This window comes from Pteropus medius, unplaced genomic scaffold (assembly GCF_902729225.1).
Source record: "Pteropus medius unplaced genomic scaffold, Ma_sr-lr_union100, whole genome shotgun sequence".
In the NCBI taxonomy this organism is placed as follows: Eukaryota; Metazoa; Chordata; class Mammalia; order Chiroptera; family Pteropodidae; genus Pteropus; species Pteropus medius.
Window position 1 is genome coordinate 1,649,289 of NW_024344377.1, and position 20,194 is coordinate 1,669,482.

The window sequence follows — 20,194 nt, forward strand, 5'->3', positions numbered from 1 at the left end:
AGATATGAAGCCAGGGAGACAGCTGACCATCATACCCACTTAAAATGCAATGGTGGGGCCTGGGGGAGGGGCGGGGTTGCTTCTTGCATGGCGAGAATCTTCAGTTACACAAAGCAATTAATTTGAAGACAACGGGAAAGAGTACACTTTAAAAAGAAGCAAAGCACTCCCCGCCTTTAATTTTCTTTTCTTTTCTTTTCTTTTTTTTTTTTTTATGGTGTCTCTCCCACCTTTTAAAAGAAATCTCTGACTAGATCTTTCTCAGTCTAGGGAAGTGATTCTGCATAAAACCTAACTGTATTCTATCATTTCCTCCAGGAAAATGCCATCTGAAGTGGACTGAGTACCACCCTCACACGCCCCCAACCCCCGCTCACCCTCCCTGTGCACCCACCCAGGACGCTGTGGGCACAGAGGGCCCTTGATTTGAGGTCTGATTTCCCAGGGACACTTTGTACATGGGAGGAGGCTTGTGCTGCGTTTCCATGACAAAGGACAGGGTGGGAAAGCCAGTCCCCTGACTGGCGAGGGACAGAACTTACAGGTAAGGGGGGGCCAATTTTCTCCATATATTCAATTTCATAGGAGTTTCTGTAATCCAACTCTGCAAAGAAACAAAAGGAGAGGTGTGTTAGTCCCAGAGAAAAACATGAGAAGGTCTGGTCTGGGCAGGGCGGGGCCCGGAATAAGATTTAGCTTTTTGAGAATGTCCACTGACTAGAAGTTTCCAACAGAATTGAAAGGGGAGGCTCAGCTCGACTACCTTCAGACAACTGGCACACCTCGTGCTGCAAAGAAGCTTCTGACGGAGTCCCAAGGCAATTAAGCGTAAAGACCAGGTTTGAACAGAGACAAATCTGAGCATTTTACATCAAGTCTTCAAATCAAACAGTGGATATGCTTTGGGTGTCACTTTTCTCTGCAAGTCTCATGTGCAATATGTGGAACCTTGTTGCGTCCCAGTGACAGTTTGGAACTGGATGCTCAATTGTCCCTCTCTGAGGATTTAACTGCAGTCACACCCTGAAGCAAGGGAAGAACAGATATGGTTCCTCCCGTGCTGCTTGTAAGAGAAGCTTGGCAAGTCACCTGGAACAGTTCCCCAAATTCTGCCAGTGCCTTACAAGACTGGTCTCGATCGATTTTTCAGATGCAAAGACTAATAAAAGTCCAATTGGGTACAGAAAGGACCTATTTCAAACTGACTAAGACTTCAGGCTGCAAAGAAAACCCCAGATGCTCTCACCGGAGACCAGAAACCCACTGCCTGCCTCAGTGACCTGGGCAGTTCCACGTGGAAACTCAGCTCGGCCACTCGACTGAGCCCTCCGGCCAGCAGATGGTTCTGAGCACCTACCATGTGCCTCAAACTGTGCTGGGCATGGTGGATCGAAAAAGGCTCTTTTCACAGAAGGCACAGTCAGCTACCACGCTGGCTCTTTTCTTCTTAAAAAGAAACCGAGATGACATGTGACTGGCTCAGAAACCAGCTGGGCAAGAGTCGGTGGCGATCCGTAAAGCCTATTGCCTTATTTTTTTTTTTTACATAAAAATAAATAGCAGCTCTGGTTTAAAGTGTTGTCTTTCTTTCTATGTATCGTTGAAGCCATCACTTAAAAAATGATTCTTTAATAGGAGCTTTAAAATAAGATATTCCACAGAAGACTCTCTCAAAACCTGCAAGTGTGGGTGGTCGCGGCTGAACAGACTCCAGCACTTCGAGACGTGGACAAGTTTTTAGAGTCTCTGCATTGTCCTGGTGAGGCGAATGTGTCCTTCGAGGAGGCTCGCCCTGCTGGTGGCCGTGAACACGGTTTTGTGGATCAGTGGCCAGGAAGACTTCGTGCGTCCCGAAAGCCGATGCTCTGACTTGTGCGTCACTCGGGAAGAATAGAAACTCGAGCCAAACCACAGGCTGCTGGGCGGGAGCTTGGAGCCTGCGGCTGTAATGTGAACCAGTACTGGGGTCTGCTTGGCCAGACGCAGCAGCTCTCCTTTGTGAAGACTTCTGGCCCCCCTTGACTTAAACAGGAGAGGTAGGCGGGGGACAGTGAAGGACGTGGTGATCTTAGAGCCTGTTCCCGATTTATCGCTTTCCAGTCCGGGTGTAGGATCCCAGAACTATCATTTTATTGTCATATTAGCGACTATTTAAATCAAGATAATAGTGAATCAGCTGTCTCCTACTCCAAGGCAGCATTATTATTGCCGAGGCATGATTACACCCTAAATTATTTAAAAGAACCCCCCATACCTGTGACAGCACAGAGCTCCCAGGATGCACCCCAGAAGCTCAGGGTCACCACAGAGATGTCCCAGGATGCGTGGCCCTAGGGGAGGGCCTGGCTCTGGTTACCAGCTCGCTGCAATCAAGCATCCCGCCCAGAGCCTTAGCCATTTTCCTGGAAGCTGATCCGGGTGAGTTTTAGGTCACCGAGCTCACTTATCTGCCTTCGGTCTTACCTTTCCCACTGCCCAGTGTCTCCCACGCCCCCCTTCAGAGGCAGCACAGGACAGAACGATAGTAGGGGGATGGTCCTCTCCATCTGTGCCCGTCGCGGTTACAGGAGGCACGAGAACATCGACCCTGGCAAGTGAGAGACCCGTGGAGGTGTCCCGGAACAGGCCCTGACACTTCTCATCATTGATAACTCACAAAACAGCCTGGACCAGATGTGAAGGAAAGCAAATGCCTCTTCTTGTCATCAGGGTGACCCCTGGTATTTTGAAAAAATATTTTACTGAATATGATTTTCAAAATCTACTCCTCTGCTTTAAATGCTAAGCCTCAAAGGGTGAGCTCGGAGGGGGAGACATGTCCACTTTTAGCTCCGTTTTACCCCATGCCACACACAGCTGGCAGGCCAGGGAGGGTAATGCCCACTCTGCCAAGTGGCACAGCGTCTTCATATCTAAGAAGAGGCTGCTTGCTAAAAGCCTGTGCCACTTCAAGCCGAGGAGACCCAGAGCTACTTTTACTGGGTCCCGTCATATCCGAACCTCTTCTGGTAACTATTTCAGACGGGGCCACACACGGCGAGAGGACCTGACTGCTGTTTCCAACCCGCTCTAACTGCCAGAGCTTCGCCGGGGGACTGGGGAGAGCCCTGCGCAGAGGCCAGAAGGGTGCCGTGGGGTCCAGATCATCACGGTCAGGATTGGGGAAGCCAGTTCACTGACTTCTTCCCACCTACAGTCTTGTCTATAAAGTGGAGCTCAACGTGCCTACATTTTGCAAGATAAAGTGACAGGATGTAAGATCAAGCCCTGTAACAGGTTATGTAAATGCAACAGGTTGGGACCAGGTATGTTACTGCTCGTTACTAATATCTCCAGAAGTTTTAACCTAAGTGATTACGGGAGAAGAGGCCTCTGGAAGGGGACGAACATACCGCTTCCGACTCCCTTGCTGTCACTCTTCTAAACGTCTACAGTACGACGACAATGGTGCCTGCCCCCGCCGGAGGTGGCAAGCAGGGGCGGATGTAGCTGTGTTTTCAGGGAGACAGGGGAACTGGGTGACCATCGAAGGCCATCCTGGACCAGAGCGAGGAGGGGCTCGGGGCCTATTTCGCCCAGTGGCCCCTAATCTCTTCATCCCAAGAGACCACACGGATTAGGTTTTCTCCCACAGCACGTTTCAACAGACTGTGCTAGAAACGGGCACTTACTAAGCAAGCACTCAAAGAAAAACGTGTATAACCGCCCATGTGAGTTTTTAATCAGTGGGACATCAGTGTCTCCACAGTGAGTTGATGTCATTACAACCCAAACGTGCAATTTTAATAAGCTGGGCATCTTTCCAAACTAGTTCCACTCAGGTTTTTCAAAATACTAGGAGAAGCTGAAGGTCTTGTGGACGCAGGAAGGAACGCGTGATCAGTTCACCACCCTTGTCATATGACGAAAGGAAGCCGGGCCCACGCTCCCACGAGGAGTGGGTGGGACAGAGTCGGGCAGACCCGGTTCTCTGTGGGTCAGGCCAGGAGAGACTCAGCAAGTCTTACCGGCTCGAGGCCTCCGCTTCCTCGCTCTTAAGCGGGGACGTGTAGAAATCCACTCTCCAGAGCTGGCAGGGCGAAACGAAATCACACATATGAAACAGTCAGTGGGCCTGAGAGTGCGTGCTCCACCGTGACAGCACCTGCCTCACCACGTGAGTTGGGAGAATTCGGGTAATAGTGATTCTGTGTTCAAACGGTAACCAGCAATTCTTTCCTGTGATCTGTGACTTCAGCCTGCAAGTGCCAATCACAGCTGTGGCCCTGGCCAGTTTCTTCCTGGCGATCACATCAGCACACCCTCGGTGGGCGTCTGCTGATGTTGGACTTGACCTCATTAAGAGGAAGGATGATCTGAAGGGCTCTGCATCCGGTTTCTACATCCAGTGGCGGGAGGGAGCCGGGCGTGTTGGAGTGAACGCAGGATCAGTACCTCCCAAAAAGGCCACACAGAGGATGGATTTCCAGTCTCCTGCCGCCTGTGATTATGGTCAGGGCTTCCCAAATCTTCACAGCCATTTTCTAAGGAGGTAGGTTTAACAGAGTTTTGTTCCAAACGTGTAGATTTACCTATTCGTTGAATTTTTGCAGAGGACAATTGTGAAATATCGTTGAGCTAGTGAGCTGTCTCAGTTCAAAGTTAGAGATGAAGAAACAGATGCTATCATTGAATGAGACGCCAACTAGCTTCGAAGATTCTATTAAAATCCTATTTTCTATTAAAAAAAAAAAAGCGTGTATTTGGCTCCTGATGATACAACCAAATACGCACATGCCCCCAAAGCATACACCTTTTGATTCTTATCTACGGTGAGAAGCCCAGGCTGGATTCCAAACGTTTCTCTGCCATTCAGAAGTTTCTTGTCAAGCTTTCAAGAGATGTGAACCAGCAGGAACCGCAGGGGCTACCGAAACGTCAGGTCCACTGCTGGTGCTCGAGCCCCCTGCAGCTCCTGGGATGTCGAACCCCTCCCCCCGCCGAATCTCCCTGACACAGGCGGTGCCTACTAGAAAGAGCAAACTGACTGTGTCGGCACCATGCTCTTCACCTGCCTGGCCTGGTATCTCCCGTCTCTTATAAACCTGTCTCAGGAAGTTGCGGGGGCACCAAGAAGGACTGGATGGAGGTCTCACCTTTGGGAATCACACGATCTGGGAAGAAAGTGAGAGACCCACATGCATCATCACTGTGGTGTTAAGGGACCTCAGAGCAGCCCAACTAAGCACTGAGGGCAGGAAGAGCAAAGGAGATGTCCAGGGAGAGGCTGGGAGCGGGCAGGACAAGCGTGGGAGACAGGGAAGGGGTGCATTCCAGCCTGGGGCCAGCGGCAGAGGCAGCTGAGTGTGGGTGCCCCCCGGGGAAAGTAGCGGGACTTGTGGCTCCAGTGTGTGTGCAGAGGAAAACCGGGAGTGGAGTGAGGCTGAGGCCAGGTCTCCGTTCTCTGGGGTCAGGATGAAGTGAGATGGTCACTGTTAAGCCTCCCAACCCCTGAGTCAGAGGGCCAACCAGACAGCCAACCAAAAGGCTCCAGTCTGCCGAAAATGCAATGCCCCAAAGTCCAAGGACACCTAATTTAGATCGTCTTTTCATCTTTAAACTGGAGTGAGAACATAAGCATCCAAAATCCCCCAAAATGTGAACTGGATCTCACCGGTACCATTCAGAGACCTCGTGGGCACAAAGCAAACCACTGAGAGGTCCTGATTACAGAAGAGGCTCCAGAGGAAGCATCTGAGTGACAGTTAAAAATCACCTGCACCCCCAGCGCACGCCCACTGCACCCAGAGTGCCATAGACCACGGTTCCGTGTTAGCAGCATGGCAGAGATGAGGTCTGCACGTTTGATCGTCCTCATATAGACCGCTACTCAATTTTTAAAAACTTTTGGAAACCAACGTCTTGAAAGGGAAACTCAGACTCGCCACACGGTTTCCATTGGGCTGGAACAACGGCCCGATGCTGGCCCCAGGCCTCGTGCAGTGGACAGGGAGGGGACAGGGAGGGGAACGCAGGGGAGACCATCAAATCAGGGAAACGATTCACCCCTCGGATGAAAAGCTCTCGGTGTGCCTCCATCTGCTTTCTTAACCAGACAGGAAGCATGAGAGCCAATACACAAATTCAGAAAAATCAGTGTTAGTGGAATCATTTTTCTAAAACATCTTGGTTCACCTGGTCACACTGCGCTGATTTAAGGGATGTGAATTTTTTTGAGCCGCAGAAACAGGCAGAAAGCGCAATGTGAATACTCGTAGGAGGACGGGAGATGTTAATGAGCCAAGCAGCCGGCCTGAGGGCCTACTCGGAAGGAGGACTCTGCCCTCCTGTTAGCCAGCCTGGGTGAACCTCTGGTTTGGGGCTGCAGAAAGTGGGGCCACGCCGTGGGGCCCACGAACAGTGGTGGCACCCGGCTGCCCCCGAGGAGGCTGATCCACACTAAGCATTTGCCTTGAATGATGCCCCCTGGAGCTGTGTATTTCAAGATCGCCAAGGGACATGAGCCATACAGCCTAGAACGAGCAAGGCTCGAGCAGGCTCGGGCCGGGAATTAGAGGGTGCAGTGCTGGCTCTTAGCAGGTGTCAAGGGGTCACGGTGCAGCCGCTTTCAGGCCTCAGGCTATTTCCAAATACAGCCTTAGCGCATGGCTCACTGAGAGACGGCAGCTGATGGCACCATTACCTGGCTTAGAAGTTCCTTTCCTGGCCTTTTGCTCGCTAGGGGCAGTAGTCTCCAAGGCAGGGTGGGGGTCTGGCTGGCCACCGAGTCGCTTACCCTCTGTGGGTGAACTGAATTTGGTCTCATTTACAAAGGTGGACAGGTCGGAGGGCTGCGGGTAGTCCTGCTTGTCGGACTCCAGGTCCACTGTCATGCACGTCCACTTCTGGTTGGTGACCGCCAGCTTCTCCTCATCGGTGGCGTGGACCACGGCAGAGATCACCGGCGGCGTCTCTGGTGTAGCCGCTGGAGTGGGGTCCTGTAAGGAAAAAGGGGAGCAGTCTCTCTTCTCATCTAGTCTCTGCGTCCGAAATTCCGCCCACCCGTGAGTCTGGGGCCCACGCATGAGGACGGGTCCCTGTCAAAAACCCCCACGTGTCCTCACACTGCTCAAAACGGTCCCGAGGAAACACAAATTACCTCCTCTACAAATTTCCTTTTTCTGATAGCTTGTTTCAGGGCCGTGACAATGGGTTTTAAAAAATGGCAATTTTGTGTCTCGGTTATTTGAGATGTTCCTCCTTATTCATTTTGAGAAAAAGAAGGAAACTTTTACTACCGGCACTTTTATTTCTGCAAATACTATACAGTGCCCCTCAAACCCCCAACATCACTTGACAATCCCCACGCCCGTCGGATACAGAAGAAGGGGGTTGTATCTCCACCTCCAGAGGGTGTGCAGCTAAGGAGCGCGGGGTACGCACTCGGAAACATCAGGGCGGAGCAGAACTGAGACCCAACACCACTCTCCTGGGGCCGGGTACCCCTTTCTGCAGCCCCCTCCCTGGCCAGGGTTGGCTGGCTGGGGCTTCACTAGCTCAGACAGTGGATGGAAGGTTTGTTTGTTTGATGACCCTGAATGGCCGGACATACACGCCAAAGGGTAACCTCCCCGGTCTGTTAACAGGGCAGCAGAAATGGTTTACGGTTGGTAGCAAAACTGGCATGAGGAAGACGAGGACTCCTGTGAAGGAAGAAGAGTCCAAGCCCCACTTCCTCGGGGATGGGCAGCCTGTATCTCCCCACTTTGATTTGGGTTACATAACCCAGAGCTCTTGACACATACTGTTTTCTCTGACTACGTATTCATTTATCTCAACAGACTTCCTCAACTTCACATCCACATGTGTTCTCGGCAAGCGGACTGGTCAGAAGGGACTGGCACAATTCCCACGGATTCCTCCAGAAATGTCCAACTGACATTTTTCCTGAACACCTTCCTATTCTCGGGACACATGCTGATCTCCTCCAAAACACAGGGATCAAAACGGTGTCTTACAAACACCGAGGGATGGTCCTCCACGTGGGAGGCAAGAGGAGGGTGTTGGGGATGCGCCCGCGACGAGCAGAAAGGAACACGCTCTGCGGACTAGTGGGGAACAAAAGCACATTAGCCTTAACTCCCAGGTGAGGAATAAAATCATAAATATCAAAGGAACAGTATACCTGAGAAGGTGGATCAGAGAGAGGAGACCGTTTTGGCGACTTTTTCACCCTAAATGTGTCACTGGAAACAAAATGGAAAATGTAAACACAACAAACAGAGGTACCGAACACCGCAGAGCATGCAGAGCAGACCGAAGCCACCGCCTCTGCTGAGTATCTGCCCGGGCCGCACCACCCCCTCAACCCCACGCCAACACCAAGCAGACGGCCAGGCCCACAAGTCATCCTGACTCTTAACAGGTATCATCGTTGCCCCCAAGGGAAAGAATCATCAAGCTGGAAATCTTCAAAGAGAAGCCATTTTGGAGAGCTGACCCAGAAAACGAAGCTAAATTTAACCAGATGTTCTTATTTTACTTATTTTAAAAAGTAAATTTGGGGTGAGCAGATTCATGTACCCTGAGTCCAGTCGAGGAGTGTCTGACCCGATCGAGGTGGAGGGAGGGGACCTAGGTGCATGACACCCATAAACAGGATCCGATTTACAGACAGGCAAGCTGACACCTGGTTTCATAAATGGCTCCTGGAGCTACGCAGAGAAAGGAGGGAAGTTCTGGGTCTTCGGAGAGAGTTGGCCGACTCCTTCCTACTCCCAGGAACTCTGAGCTTAAGGAATTCCTGCGCCTCTGAGCTTCGGGGGCGGGGGCTCTGACTAAAGGCAGGGCCAGAGGTGACGTAGGACTTACCATCTTGAACCCTTTTAGCTACGCAGTCAGTGGTGTTAAGTGCACGCGCAGTGTTGACAATAAATCTCTAGAACACTTTTCAGGGATAAGACGATTTTTTTGTTTTTTTTTAAGTCTTTTCCTAACATGGTTAACGGACAAGATTCACGGCTCTTTTCTCCCTTTCTTTCTCCTTCATATAATTAACGAGGGGCAGTGAGGATACGAGGCCAAGAAAACAACCGAACAGACTCCCAAAGGGGTCAAAAAGCACTTTTAGCGTGGATGGTTCCACAGAGTCCATTGGGAGGTCAGGGGTCATGTCCATGGTCAGAATGGAGGCTTCTCCACCTGCAGACTGGCCCCGGCCTTCTGGTCTCAGGCCTCTCTGTGGTATGGTCCTGTCCTCAGCAAAACGAGGGTTTGTGGCAGGGGACGTCCCTTACCTCAGATCCCACTGCCCGCCCCTGCTCTAAAAGGTAACTACGAGGACAGAGCAATGTGGCACTCAAGTTCCGCCTTCGTGTCCTCTCAAATAAAACACTCCAATAATGGCATTGTCATGGAAACGATACTATAAATGGTTATCTACAGCATTTACAGCGTTTGCCCTATGAACAGTGTAATCACGGCTGGAAGCATATATTTATTCATGCATATAAATATATTAACTATATATTTTTAAGGTTGCTAAACGGCTCTAAAATATTAAAGAAATCCCTTTGGCAGAAGAGAGCCCGAGAGACTCGACCCTCTCCCGGGGCTGCTGGACGCCTAGGACCAGGCCAGCTTCCCTTGTAAGAACAGGGAGACAGAGCAGGTACTTGTCCTTGGGTCCCTGGGAGCTGCCCACAAGATCCTTCCTGGCTGGGGAGGCAAGGCAGCAGAGGCAGAGGTGGTCTGCTCTGTGCCCACCGACGTCCGGCAGGGTGACTCACAGATGGCATGCAGATACCCAGTCTGGTCCTGGGTGACCAAGGACGCAGGCCGGAGCAGCCTGGTGATGGCTCTCATAGCCGTGTGCTCCACTCTGAGCCAGCCCTGCATTTCAGGGGAGCTCCCACGAGTCTCACTTTGGGACAGCTCAAACACTTCTGCTTCACACGTTAGCCAGAACAAGTGACAGCAGCCACTGCCTGTGGTCAAATTGGATGGTTATTTTCCTGTGAAGCCACAGAACTTAGAAAGCAATCGCCCAGGAGTCCGATTTAAATGAAAGAATGAAGAGTTTAAAAAAAAAAAAAAAAAGTATAGGTTTAGGATGAAGACAGCCAATGTGCAGGGAAAAAAAGTTCCATTCCTGACAAACAGGCAGATGTGGGAGAGTCACTGGTGTCACAGCAAAGCAGTCTCATAATCTCATCGCAACAAAAACAAATAACCTCTCCTGCTGCCTGGAATAGCCCGTGCCCCACCTGTTTCAGGCCATACGAAAAATCGTAAAAAAGCACATGTAGATAAAACAAAAGAAACGGGAAAAGCAAAAATGAAAGACGGAAAAAAAAAAAAAAAAAAAGACACATTTAGCGTAGCAAGCAGATTCCCTTAAATTTACTTACAACAGAGAACATACAGACATCACATCTTCAACCATCCTAAGACAAGAAGACAAAAGAAAAAGAGAGACAGACAGAAGGAACTGACAAAAAAGATAAATCTGCAGACGACTGGTTGGTTATTCACGGGTTAGGCTACAACCACCGTGCCCTGTAGGTTCTGCTTGGGAGAGTGGGCTGTACCCCAGCTTTCTGGAGAAGGACGCTGGAGAAAGCCTTCCTCTTTTGGTCCCAATCATCCCGTAAAGCATTGGTGCCCACAGAGCTCTGTCACCCGCACTGGAAGTGCGGCTGCGAGATGGACTGGCTTCCTCGACTTCTGCTGGCCGTGAGGCCACAAAAGAGCACAGCCGAGCTGCGTGGTGAAGCAGGCGGTGGCTACGTGCCGGCTCTTACTTCAACGAAGGGAGAACATGGCTTTGCAGTCTGAGCATTTCAGACTTCTCTGGTTTGAGGCTTAAAATAAAGTTTCCATCGTGGGTTCTATGGAGTGTCTGGGAAAAGCCTGGCTGGGTAACTGATCTAAGAAAAGCCCACATGTTTGGCCAGGACTGCCCACTGCCCACCACCAGGCAAGGTGTTCTATGGCCAAACCCTGCTTAGAGAACCTCTTTGCAGGAAGCCCTGGGTTCTTCTTGAATGTCAGATGCTTGAGGGAGCCAGAAATGGGAGGTAGACAGGTCACCCCGTCTCTAATCCATCAGTGCCAGGCAGACTCAGTTCGGCTCAGTGGCCACCAGCTGTGGTCTGCTCTGCTGAGTTGCTGCCGGAAGACTGGTCTCCACGGCCTTGTGAAATTATCGACGATACTTCACAAAGGAGCAAAGACAAAGGCTCCACGTACCGAACCACACCATGTTCGGGCCAAAGTCCTGGGAATGGACCTGCAGCCATCCAAGCTCGGGCTGGGCCTTGGAATGAATGCTGGAGTCAAGGACACGTAGCATTCGAGGGTCATCCCCTTGATAAGTGTTTGTGGACAATGGGGCAGATTACTGATGGCCTCATGGGGACTCGGGGGATGGCCTCTCACTTTCAGGTCCCAGTTCTTCTGGACCTACAGGACCTTTGAACCCTTGTCTGTAAAAGACAGCTACAGAGAGGGATGGAGACAAACAGGGGTGTTTCTTCTGGGCTGGTTGGGGTGCAAGGAAGGGACCAGGCCTCCCAGAGCCTACTGCATTTGCCTCCTGGACTAATCTTGTTAACGGGCAGAAACAAACACTACAAATTTCAGCAATGTTTTAAAGGGTATATCTCCTGGCTTCTAGGCCCCTCTAAAAAAGCAATTCCCGTGCTAAACAGAAAAGGGTAAGTCCCCAACAGGGACGGTGACCAGGTCTCTACTGGACTGCTCCCTTTCTATGAGATCTCCCACAAAGCCCCTGGAGTTGAATGTCAGATCTTCGACTAAGAGTAACGCTTCAGACCACTGACTCGTTAAGGCAAAAGATCAAGGGTTCTAGACGCAGAGGGATATGTGGATGGGGAAGTGTCACCACTGGGGGCGCGTGTCCCGCCACGAACATGGCACCACCACAGCCGATGCGGGAGGGGTCGCGGCAGCCCGAGTTTATCTGGGCAGGTGGCCGAGGACCACGCCGACGCCCGGCCCGCCCGCCCACTGCCCTGGACTTACGTCTTCAGCGGCGTCTTCTTCTTCTTGGCGGGCTTGGTCAGCCCATCCCCATCCACTCCGTTGGCTTCCATGGCACTAGCTGGGATCTCAAAGGAGGCTGGGGATTTAGAAGGTGAGCTGGGGGTCTTAGAGGACGTCTTAAAGGGGTCAAGGGACTCGTCACAGGCGTCTGGGTCAAAGTTGTATGATTGTTGGGGCAGTTTGGGAGACTCCTGCATTTTTGAGGTGGAAGAAAAAGGGTTAAAATTGGGGTCATCCCACTTGTCGATATCAAAGGTGTAGGTACCTTTAGCGATGGGGATGTCATTGGGCTCAGTGGGGGACCTGGTAGGTGAGGCAGGAGTGTTGTCGAGTTTTTCGGGTGTTTTTTTCATCTTTGGCCTCCTGAGGGGCATTTTGGCAACCGGCTTTTTGCCTATCTTTTTGGTGGGAGGGGGGTTTTCCTGCTGGCTGTCCCAACTACCCCTGTCCTCAGAATAGTCAAACTCCAGCCTCACTGAGAGCCCTTTGGCCGGGGAGTCCTCCTGCCCCCCGCTTTCTGATGCAGTCACCTCCACCGCCTCCGGGGCCGTGACAGGAGGCAGAGTTTCCCTCCTCAGGGGGGGTGAGTTCTGTACTCTGCCACCTCCGGAAGATGGGGGGATGGCCCCGTCCGCACCCTCTGAGTCCAGAGGGCAGGCAGCCTTGGGCACAGCAACAGGTTCTAGGGGTGCCTCCTCCGATAAGGCTGGTCCAGAACCTTCCGGCTGGGCTGATTCCGTTTTTGTCTCGGGTCCCAGAGTCTCCTCACTGGAGACAACGCCCTCTTCGACCGGCTCGTGCTGTGTCTCTCTCACTGGGGGGGTGTCACAGGGCTTCTTAGTGGTCTGTTTCTTTTTTAAGGAAGGAGGCCTCGGTTTTTTAGTTCGCTTGAGGGTATTGGAGGCGCTGCTGGAACCCGTGCTGTACGCATCCGGGGCCGGGGCCACGGCCTCGCTGTTGCCCGAGCAGGAAGCACCATCGAAGTCACTGGCCTGCAGGCTGAGGGAGCGGGACAGCGTGGACTTGGACACGGGGACCGAATCGGTGGACTTCCTCCGGGCGTTCACTCTGCATTCCTGGTGCTTAGGGTCTGAGGAGCGAGGCTCCGAGGTCTGGAAGCTGTCGACCAGCTCGATGCTGTCGAAGTCCAGGTTGTAGGCCCCGCTGCTGGCTATCGGCTTGTCCTCATCGAAGACAGCGGAGGAGGAGTGTGCGGGAGGACGGGAAGGGCTGCCTTCCGCCGAGCCGCTGCGCGGGCCATCGGGCACGGACGCCGCCTCAGCACCGCATCCTGGAAACGGAGGCAAATCGGTCACTGGGGCATAGGACGCTCTGGAGCGTTTCTCAGGTCGGGCCGGACTGTTACCCTCTAAGCAGAGCCCGCCGGCCAACCCGGCCCGCCAGGGCCGGCACAGTGCGCGGGCACAAACCCTGCTCCAGCTCAGGACTAGCTCCAAACCCTGGACGGGCTCACCCTCCGTTCCCTCATCCACAAAGCGGGAGTGACGGCGGCTGTTTGAGGAGCAGCTCGGCCATCAAACCGCTAGGCCATCAAAAACATTGACCAAGTGCCCGATCGGGACCAGGCACCGCTCCGGGTGCTGGGGATTCAACACCCAACGAAACCAACAAAATCCCTGCCCTCCTGCAAGTCACAGTCTTCAGGGACACGACAGCCGAGGAGCCGACAAACAAGGAAAACATACCGACGACCAGATATGAGCTACGGAGAGAAACGAAGCCAGGGTAGGGGCGTTGCAATTTTTAAATAAGGTCGTCGGGCAAAGCCCGTCCTGGGAAGCATCCTGGACAAAGGGAGCCCCAGTGCAAAGGCCCTGGGGTAGAAGCATGCCTGGCACGTTACAGAATTATCAGAGGCCGGTGAGGGAGGCAGAACTAACGCCAACGAGGCACCATAAGCCTTTCAAAAATATCAGCTGCTGTTGCCGTCCAGCCCGTTCTCGTTACTCAGAGCCACGGTGAGGAGTAAGGTTTGGGAAAGGCCCCCAGGTGATCACAGCAGAACTGAGCTTGTCCCATCTGCCACCTGTCCTGTTCCGGCATCCCCTGTAACTTCTCTCCCCGATGCTGTCTGCGGCGCTTCTGTCCGCAGCCCCTCCTCTGACCTGTTCTCTCCCCCTCACTTTGCTGCTTCCTCTCGGCTCCTCCGCCCGCCCCCTCAGCCACTGCCGGCCAAGGAGGCTGCTCCCTGTTTCCCAGCAAGCTGTGGGTACTCCAAATGCTGGTCGAGAGATGCTCCATCACCTCGTGGCCCCACCGCCCCATGGGGACCTGACCAGCCTGGCCTTGGCTCGGCTACTCTGGACTCTGCTGGAACCAGGTGGAGCTTTTCATGCATTTCTGGGTTCCTAACTGTCTCGGGTGGTCAAGGAAGCCAGACAATGATTGACCAGAAAACCACAAACGTGTCACTAAACAAAGGAGGACAAACGCTGCAGAGTGGTCTGTGGGGGAAGGCATGAAAGAGCTGGCACATACAACACTTGGGACGGCATTCCCAAAGGGCAGGCGTTATGCGCCCAGCACCCACCCGCCGTCCGCTGGTACGGTTGCCGGATAAAAGAGAAGATGCCTGGTTAAAATCTGAATCTCAGATAAATGAATCAATTTTTTAGTATAAATATGTCCCACATCCCAATTCTTTGTTTATCTGAGATTCTAATTTAGCCAGGCAGCCTATATTTTTACTTGCTAAACCTGGCAGCCCTATCCCTCATCCCAACAAACAAACAGGGTTTGGGAAAGGCTCCCTTAAACCAGAACTGGCTTCTTGCTGTAGATTTTCTCAGACCAGGTGGCGAGTATTTCGCACGGTGCTTACCCAGCTTTGCTCACAAGCAAATCTTTCTCTCGGAGCACTTGGCAGAGGACCCCGGAGATGAGGTGCTGCCTGAGAGATGACAGCACAAGGAAACGTGAAACTTCTCGAGTTCAGGAGCTGTTCTGATTGGCCTTTGTTTTCCTTCAGACTTGCTGCACTTTCTCTTGCAGGCTCAATAAATATCTCTGGAATTGAAAGCACCTTCTAGAAGCACATCTGTCAGCTAGTTGTGGTGTCAAACCTTCCCCTCAATTCTGCACCCAATGCCACCCCAGACCCTACTTAGAGCAGACGTCCTACAAGCTGGAGCATTTGACTGAAGCCTCTTAGCTCTGCTCTGAGTCTGCCAAGTGACTCCGCCATGATCCTGAAACTCTTGCTTCCTGTTCTATTCAAAAGGAGGGGTGTCTCCACCCCTCTTCATTCTAAAATCAGCCTCCTCCCTATCTCCTCCAGGACTCGTCACCCTCAAGCACCCCATCCTCCCATCGGCAGTTGCCTGATCTTCCTTCCCTGGTCATGCATTACAGAGGGCACAGAGGACAGGGGACCTAGAGGACCAGGTGCTTTCCGCCACGCCTCGGAGGAGTGAGGAAGAGCCTCAGCCCACCTCCAGCAGCCTTGAGGCCCTTCAGATGTCAGCCTTTCTCCCCGAATCATGCAACAATCAGCAGAGTCAGCCTAACCATCTGCTTACTCTTTTCCTCAGAAGAAAAGCTCCCAGTCTGCTTAATATAGCTTTCCCACTTAGAGCTGACATTCCCTAATTAAATCATCATGGCCCAGGAAACCTCGGCACTGTGGTCACTTTGGGGCGGTTAGTTCTTTGACATGGGGCTGTCCCGATCATCATGGGATATTTAGCAGTGTGCTTGGCCTCTGCCCGCTGGATGCCAGGAGCACCCCCATCCCAGTTGTAACATCCAAAAATGTCTCTAGAAATTGTCAAGTGTCTTCTTGGACAGCAAAGCTGTCCCTGGTTGAGAACTGCAGTCCTACTGTGTGGTGACCACAGCAGATCATTCGCCTGTGCCCATCACAGGGCCGGGAGGGCCCTTCCACGTGCTCTTCACAGGACCCTTGGGGTCAGGCACTTCTTAGAGAAAAAGGTCACTGGCACGTGCAGGCCACGATTTGCTAAAGCAGGTGTGGTCCGGCGGGGTTCCCAGGATACCCACTGGGCTTCCAAATGTCCACATGCCACACCTGCATGAAGACGATTCATTTGTTCATTCTGCAGATAATCTGGGTGCCCCCTATATGTCAGCTGCTGTGGGGTATGCCGTGGACAGAGGTAAGGACGTCCTTCACCTCGTGCACCCCAGCAGGGTCCACCCGCGCAATGCTTGCACTGGCTCCAGGTTCTGCCTTGGTCTGATGATGACAGTGACATCTTTGGTCCATCATATGCAAAGGCTCATTGGAGGTCCCCAGCTGCATCAGTCTGCTTGGGCCACCATACCAGAGTATCGCACGCCGGGGCTTAAACAACTGACATTTACTTGTACACGGTTCTGGAGGCTAGCAGTCCAAGGTCAAGATGCTGACAGGTTTGGTGTCTCCCAAGTCCTCTCTCCTTGCCTCGCAGATGGTTGTGTCCTCGCATGGCCTTTTCTCTATGTGAGCTCATCCCTGGTGTGTCCTCCTCCTCTTAGGGGGCACGCCAGTCCCACTAGATTAGGGCCGCACCCTATGATCTCATTTAATCTTAATCACCTCCTTAAAGGTTCTACCTTAAATTGTCACATTAGGGGTCAGGGTGTCAACATGTAAATTTGGGGGACACAGTATAATAATCCATAACACCAGGGCGAGGCAATAAAATCTCCGAGCTGGGCAAAAAACACATTTGGAAATAAGAGGGAATTCTGAGGAAGAGACAGTTAATAAAAGGCAACTAATGACACCCAACTGATGTCGCTCCACTGTCTCCAAAGGCCACACCTCTCCACCTTGCTGGACGGTTTCTAACTGGCTCGCCCTGTCGGCTGTGTTGGCGCGTCTCTCCCCTTCCCCTGGCCTTCTTCCATCTCCACGCGTTCCCTCTGGGCAGGGATCCATGGCCCAGAGGGCCCATGTCAACACGTGACACCCCTGCACGCACAGACCAGACTCAACGGAAACCCGTATATCGAGGGCCAATGATCTTCTACACAGGAAGCTTTGCCTCTTCTCAGTGCGTGAATAACCATCTACTGTAAGTCACGAGGTTATTCTCTTACCTGAGCTGGAGATAAAACGTGCAAAGAACCTAGCACAGGCCTGGCACATGGCAGATGCTGAAACGAGAACTATTCTTTAACTGCGTGACACTGAATTATGTCTCCGGTGGCCGGTTTGAGTTCTCCTAACACGGGCCCTGTACGAGCAGCAGAGCGTTCCATTCACAGGGTCGTGGGTGACCAGAGCGGGACGGACCTCAGGGGACTCGCAGGTCACCCTCTTCGTGTTATGAGAAAGAAGACTGAGCTTGGAAAAACTGCATGCTGGCCCAGCCCAGCCCAGGGCAGATGCAAAGTGAACCCCGCCCAGCATCTCGTCCACCCCCTGCCCCACGGAGCACAAACATGCTGGTAGCATCCCAGATAAGGCGAGATTGATGATAAAATGTAGGTTTCCAGGAGGAAAAATCATGGCTTTATTCACTGCCAAAGGTCGCGTCTATTGTTGCATGTGGTTCTTTCGGCCCCTTTAGCAATGTCCCGGACACGTTTGCAGAGGAAAATCAAACAATAGCTTTTCCTCTCTTGCTCTTTTTTCTCATGGTTCTCAGAAGGAAGCTTTCTCCTCCTCCAGCCACCTCCAGGGCAGTGGCCTTCTCACACCTAGACACGTCCCATGCTGTCTGCAGAATAGAGCAGCAGACTTTTCTAACAAGTGCTGCTTAGCAAACGAATATTTGTACAGCCCGAGACAGAAGAGGGCTTTAAACAAAGAATCCCAACCGGAAGAGTCCTAACTGTATAACTGGCACGCATTTAGCCTCGCTGCAGGTTTCAAAGACTCCAACCAGAGTCGTCACAATCTCCGCGGGGCTGGGCCTCAGGGCGATTAACTTCTCCAGCCCCTTCCAGGCGGGGCCTCCGTCTGACTCCTCTGTGACGCTCATTCTTCTGCAAACTGCCATCCGAGGAAGAGGTGAGTGCTGTGCCAGTACTTGTTTTTAAGAATGGAGGTTGTTCTTTGCTTTGCTGAAAAACAAGCCAGGCAGGAGGAACAAGGACAGGCCAAAGGAAGGAACAGAAGTGGCGAAACATTTCCAGGGCAGTCGGGACACGTGACTGGAAATCCCAGGGGATCGTGGCAGCGGACTTCCTGTGCACACTCGTCGGCGCTTGGGGATGGACCACACACGGAAACGGGCTGTTGTTTGTCTTCCAAATGCTTTTCTAAAGTATCCCACACATTTGTAGGCACGAACTAATTTTACCCACAAAAAAAGATAGCTTACTCTTAGTTGCCAGTTTAGGGGTTACAATCTGTTTGTCACTCACGTTCCATTAAACTTACGGGTGATTTTTTAAAATACAATATTATAAGAAATGAATTTTTAGATGCTCTAATACAGGGGTCCCCAACCCCTGGGCCATGGACCGGTACCGGTCCGTGGCCTGTTAGGAACCGGGCCGCACAGCAGGAGGTGAGCGGTGCGGAGCAAAGAAGCTTCATCGGCATCTGCAGCCGCTCCCCAGAGCCAGCATCGCCCCCTCAGTGCCACCTCAGGTCATCAGGTGTCAGATTCTCATAGGAGCACCAGTCCCTGGGGCCCAAAAGGCTGGGGACTGCTGCTCTAAGTGAGGATGCCAAAGACTCAGAAATGTAAGCAGCCCTTCTGGCTTCTTTTCCACCTTGAAATCAAATTCCAACAACCGTATCCTCACATCCCAGGGCTTAGATCGGCTGTGCATAATCAGATGACTACTTGATGAGCTGTCGAAAAGGGAAGAATATGAAAACTGCATTTATCAGATGCCGGCAGAGATGTCTACTCTCCCTAAAAATGGTCCTCCTCATCTTCCCCCAGCACCGGGGGGCGTGTCTCCTTAGGAATAAAGCCCAGAGTGTCTACTCTTTCTAAAACACCCTACTCGAAGCCAGGGCAGGTAAAAAGAATGCCACCCATTTCTTTCTTTAAAAAAAAAAAGAAAAATCAAGGTCAAAATGTTATTTTATTTTACAGTCCACCTGGCTCCTGGTCAGGACAGGAGTACAAATGGAGGCCTGGCCCCCAGCCTGCTCCTTCTCCTCCCACCCATGCTCCATCCCTCACCTGGGGTGGCCTCGAGCACAGGTGTGTCAACACCCCACCTGCAGGTCCCTTGCTTATTCTGCAGCTGATGTGTGCAGACATGGGCACAGTCAGCCCTAGGAAGATGGGCCAGGAGGCGGGCCCAGGAAGTGGCTGCCTCCAGGTATCCATAGCGTGATACAGGAGTTTGGCCCTGCAAATTCCTTACATAGAGAGGGCTGAGGCTGGAGGATGGCCAGAGGGGACACCTCTAAAGCGCACGGCCCAGAGCAGGCTGCCCAGGGCTGAGGACGGTGTCAGCGTGGCCTCCTGACCAGCCTGTGGGGCCATTTCTGGCAGTCCCCTTCTCCCTCCAGGCCTCACGGTTATTCTGTCATGATAGAGTTGGTCCCGCCCACGCTGGGTTAACCGGAGGGTGTAGGCGGAGAGCACCAGCCAGGTGGGCAGGCTGATGGTTGGGAAATGAGATCTGTCCCATCCCCCACCCATGTGTCATCAGCACATCTGAAAGGTACAGAAAGGTCTGCATTTTAAGTCACACTAGGGGCAAAAAGCTGTGAGAATGTGTTAAGAAAGCAGGTAACTGAGGTTAACGAGGAATAAACGAGCCGGCCAGGTGTGCATCCTGCTGTCTACCACGTCCTCTTCCTTCCCATTCCATAAATGTCTTCCTTCCCTGAGCCCACGGGAGCCACGTTTTATAATAAAAATGCAGATTCACAGGTGCCATCCAGAACCAGTGTCCTTACAGGAGCAACGGGCCAAATGTTAGACTGCAAGAAGGTACCGGGAACTTCCAGGACCCACTTGCCCGCTCAAACCCAATTCCGGGTGCCAAGGGAAAGGGATCCGGAGCCACGTGAGCGGTTTTCCCAGAAGCCTCCCCTAGACTCTTGCAAAGTAAGCACACACCCACCCGCTGTACCCACTCACCCTCAGTCCCCACTCACATAAAACACAGCTCGGAGCCACGAGGCCCCAGCAACAGGGGACGGAAAAGGAGCTCCAGCGACAGCACTCCGGGGCGGGCGCCCTCCGCCAGCTGCGTCTCCCCGGGG

At 52.5% G+C, this 20,194-nt stretch overlaps 1 protein-coding gene across 1 annotated transcript in view; it reads right to left on the reverse strand.

The window, feature by feature from the left end:
• TACC2 (transforming acidic coiled-coil containing protein 2) overlaps positions 1-20,194 on the reverse strand; it is a 173,555-nt gene that overhangs the window by 25,557 nt on the left and 127,804 nt on the right. The window contains exons 10-13 of the mRNA XM_039870890.1: positions 12,025-13,577; positions 8,165-8,225; positions 6,776-6,977; positions 543-604 (exon numbers count right to left, since the gene is read on the reverse strand). Coding sequence (XP_039726824.1) covers positions 543-604; positions 6,776-6,977; positions 8,165-8,225; positions 12,025-13,577 — 1,878 coding nt within the window. The remainder of the gene's footprint in view (positions 1-542; positions 605-6,775; positions 6,978-8,164; positions 8,226-12,024; positions 13,578-20,194) is intronic.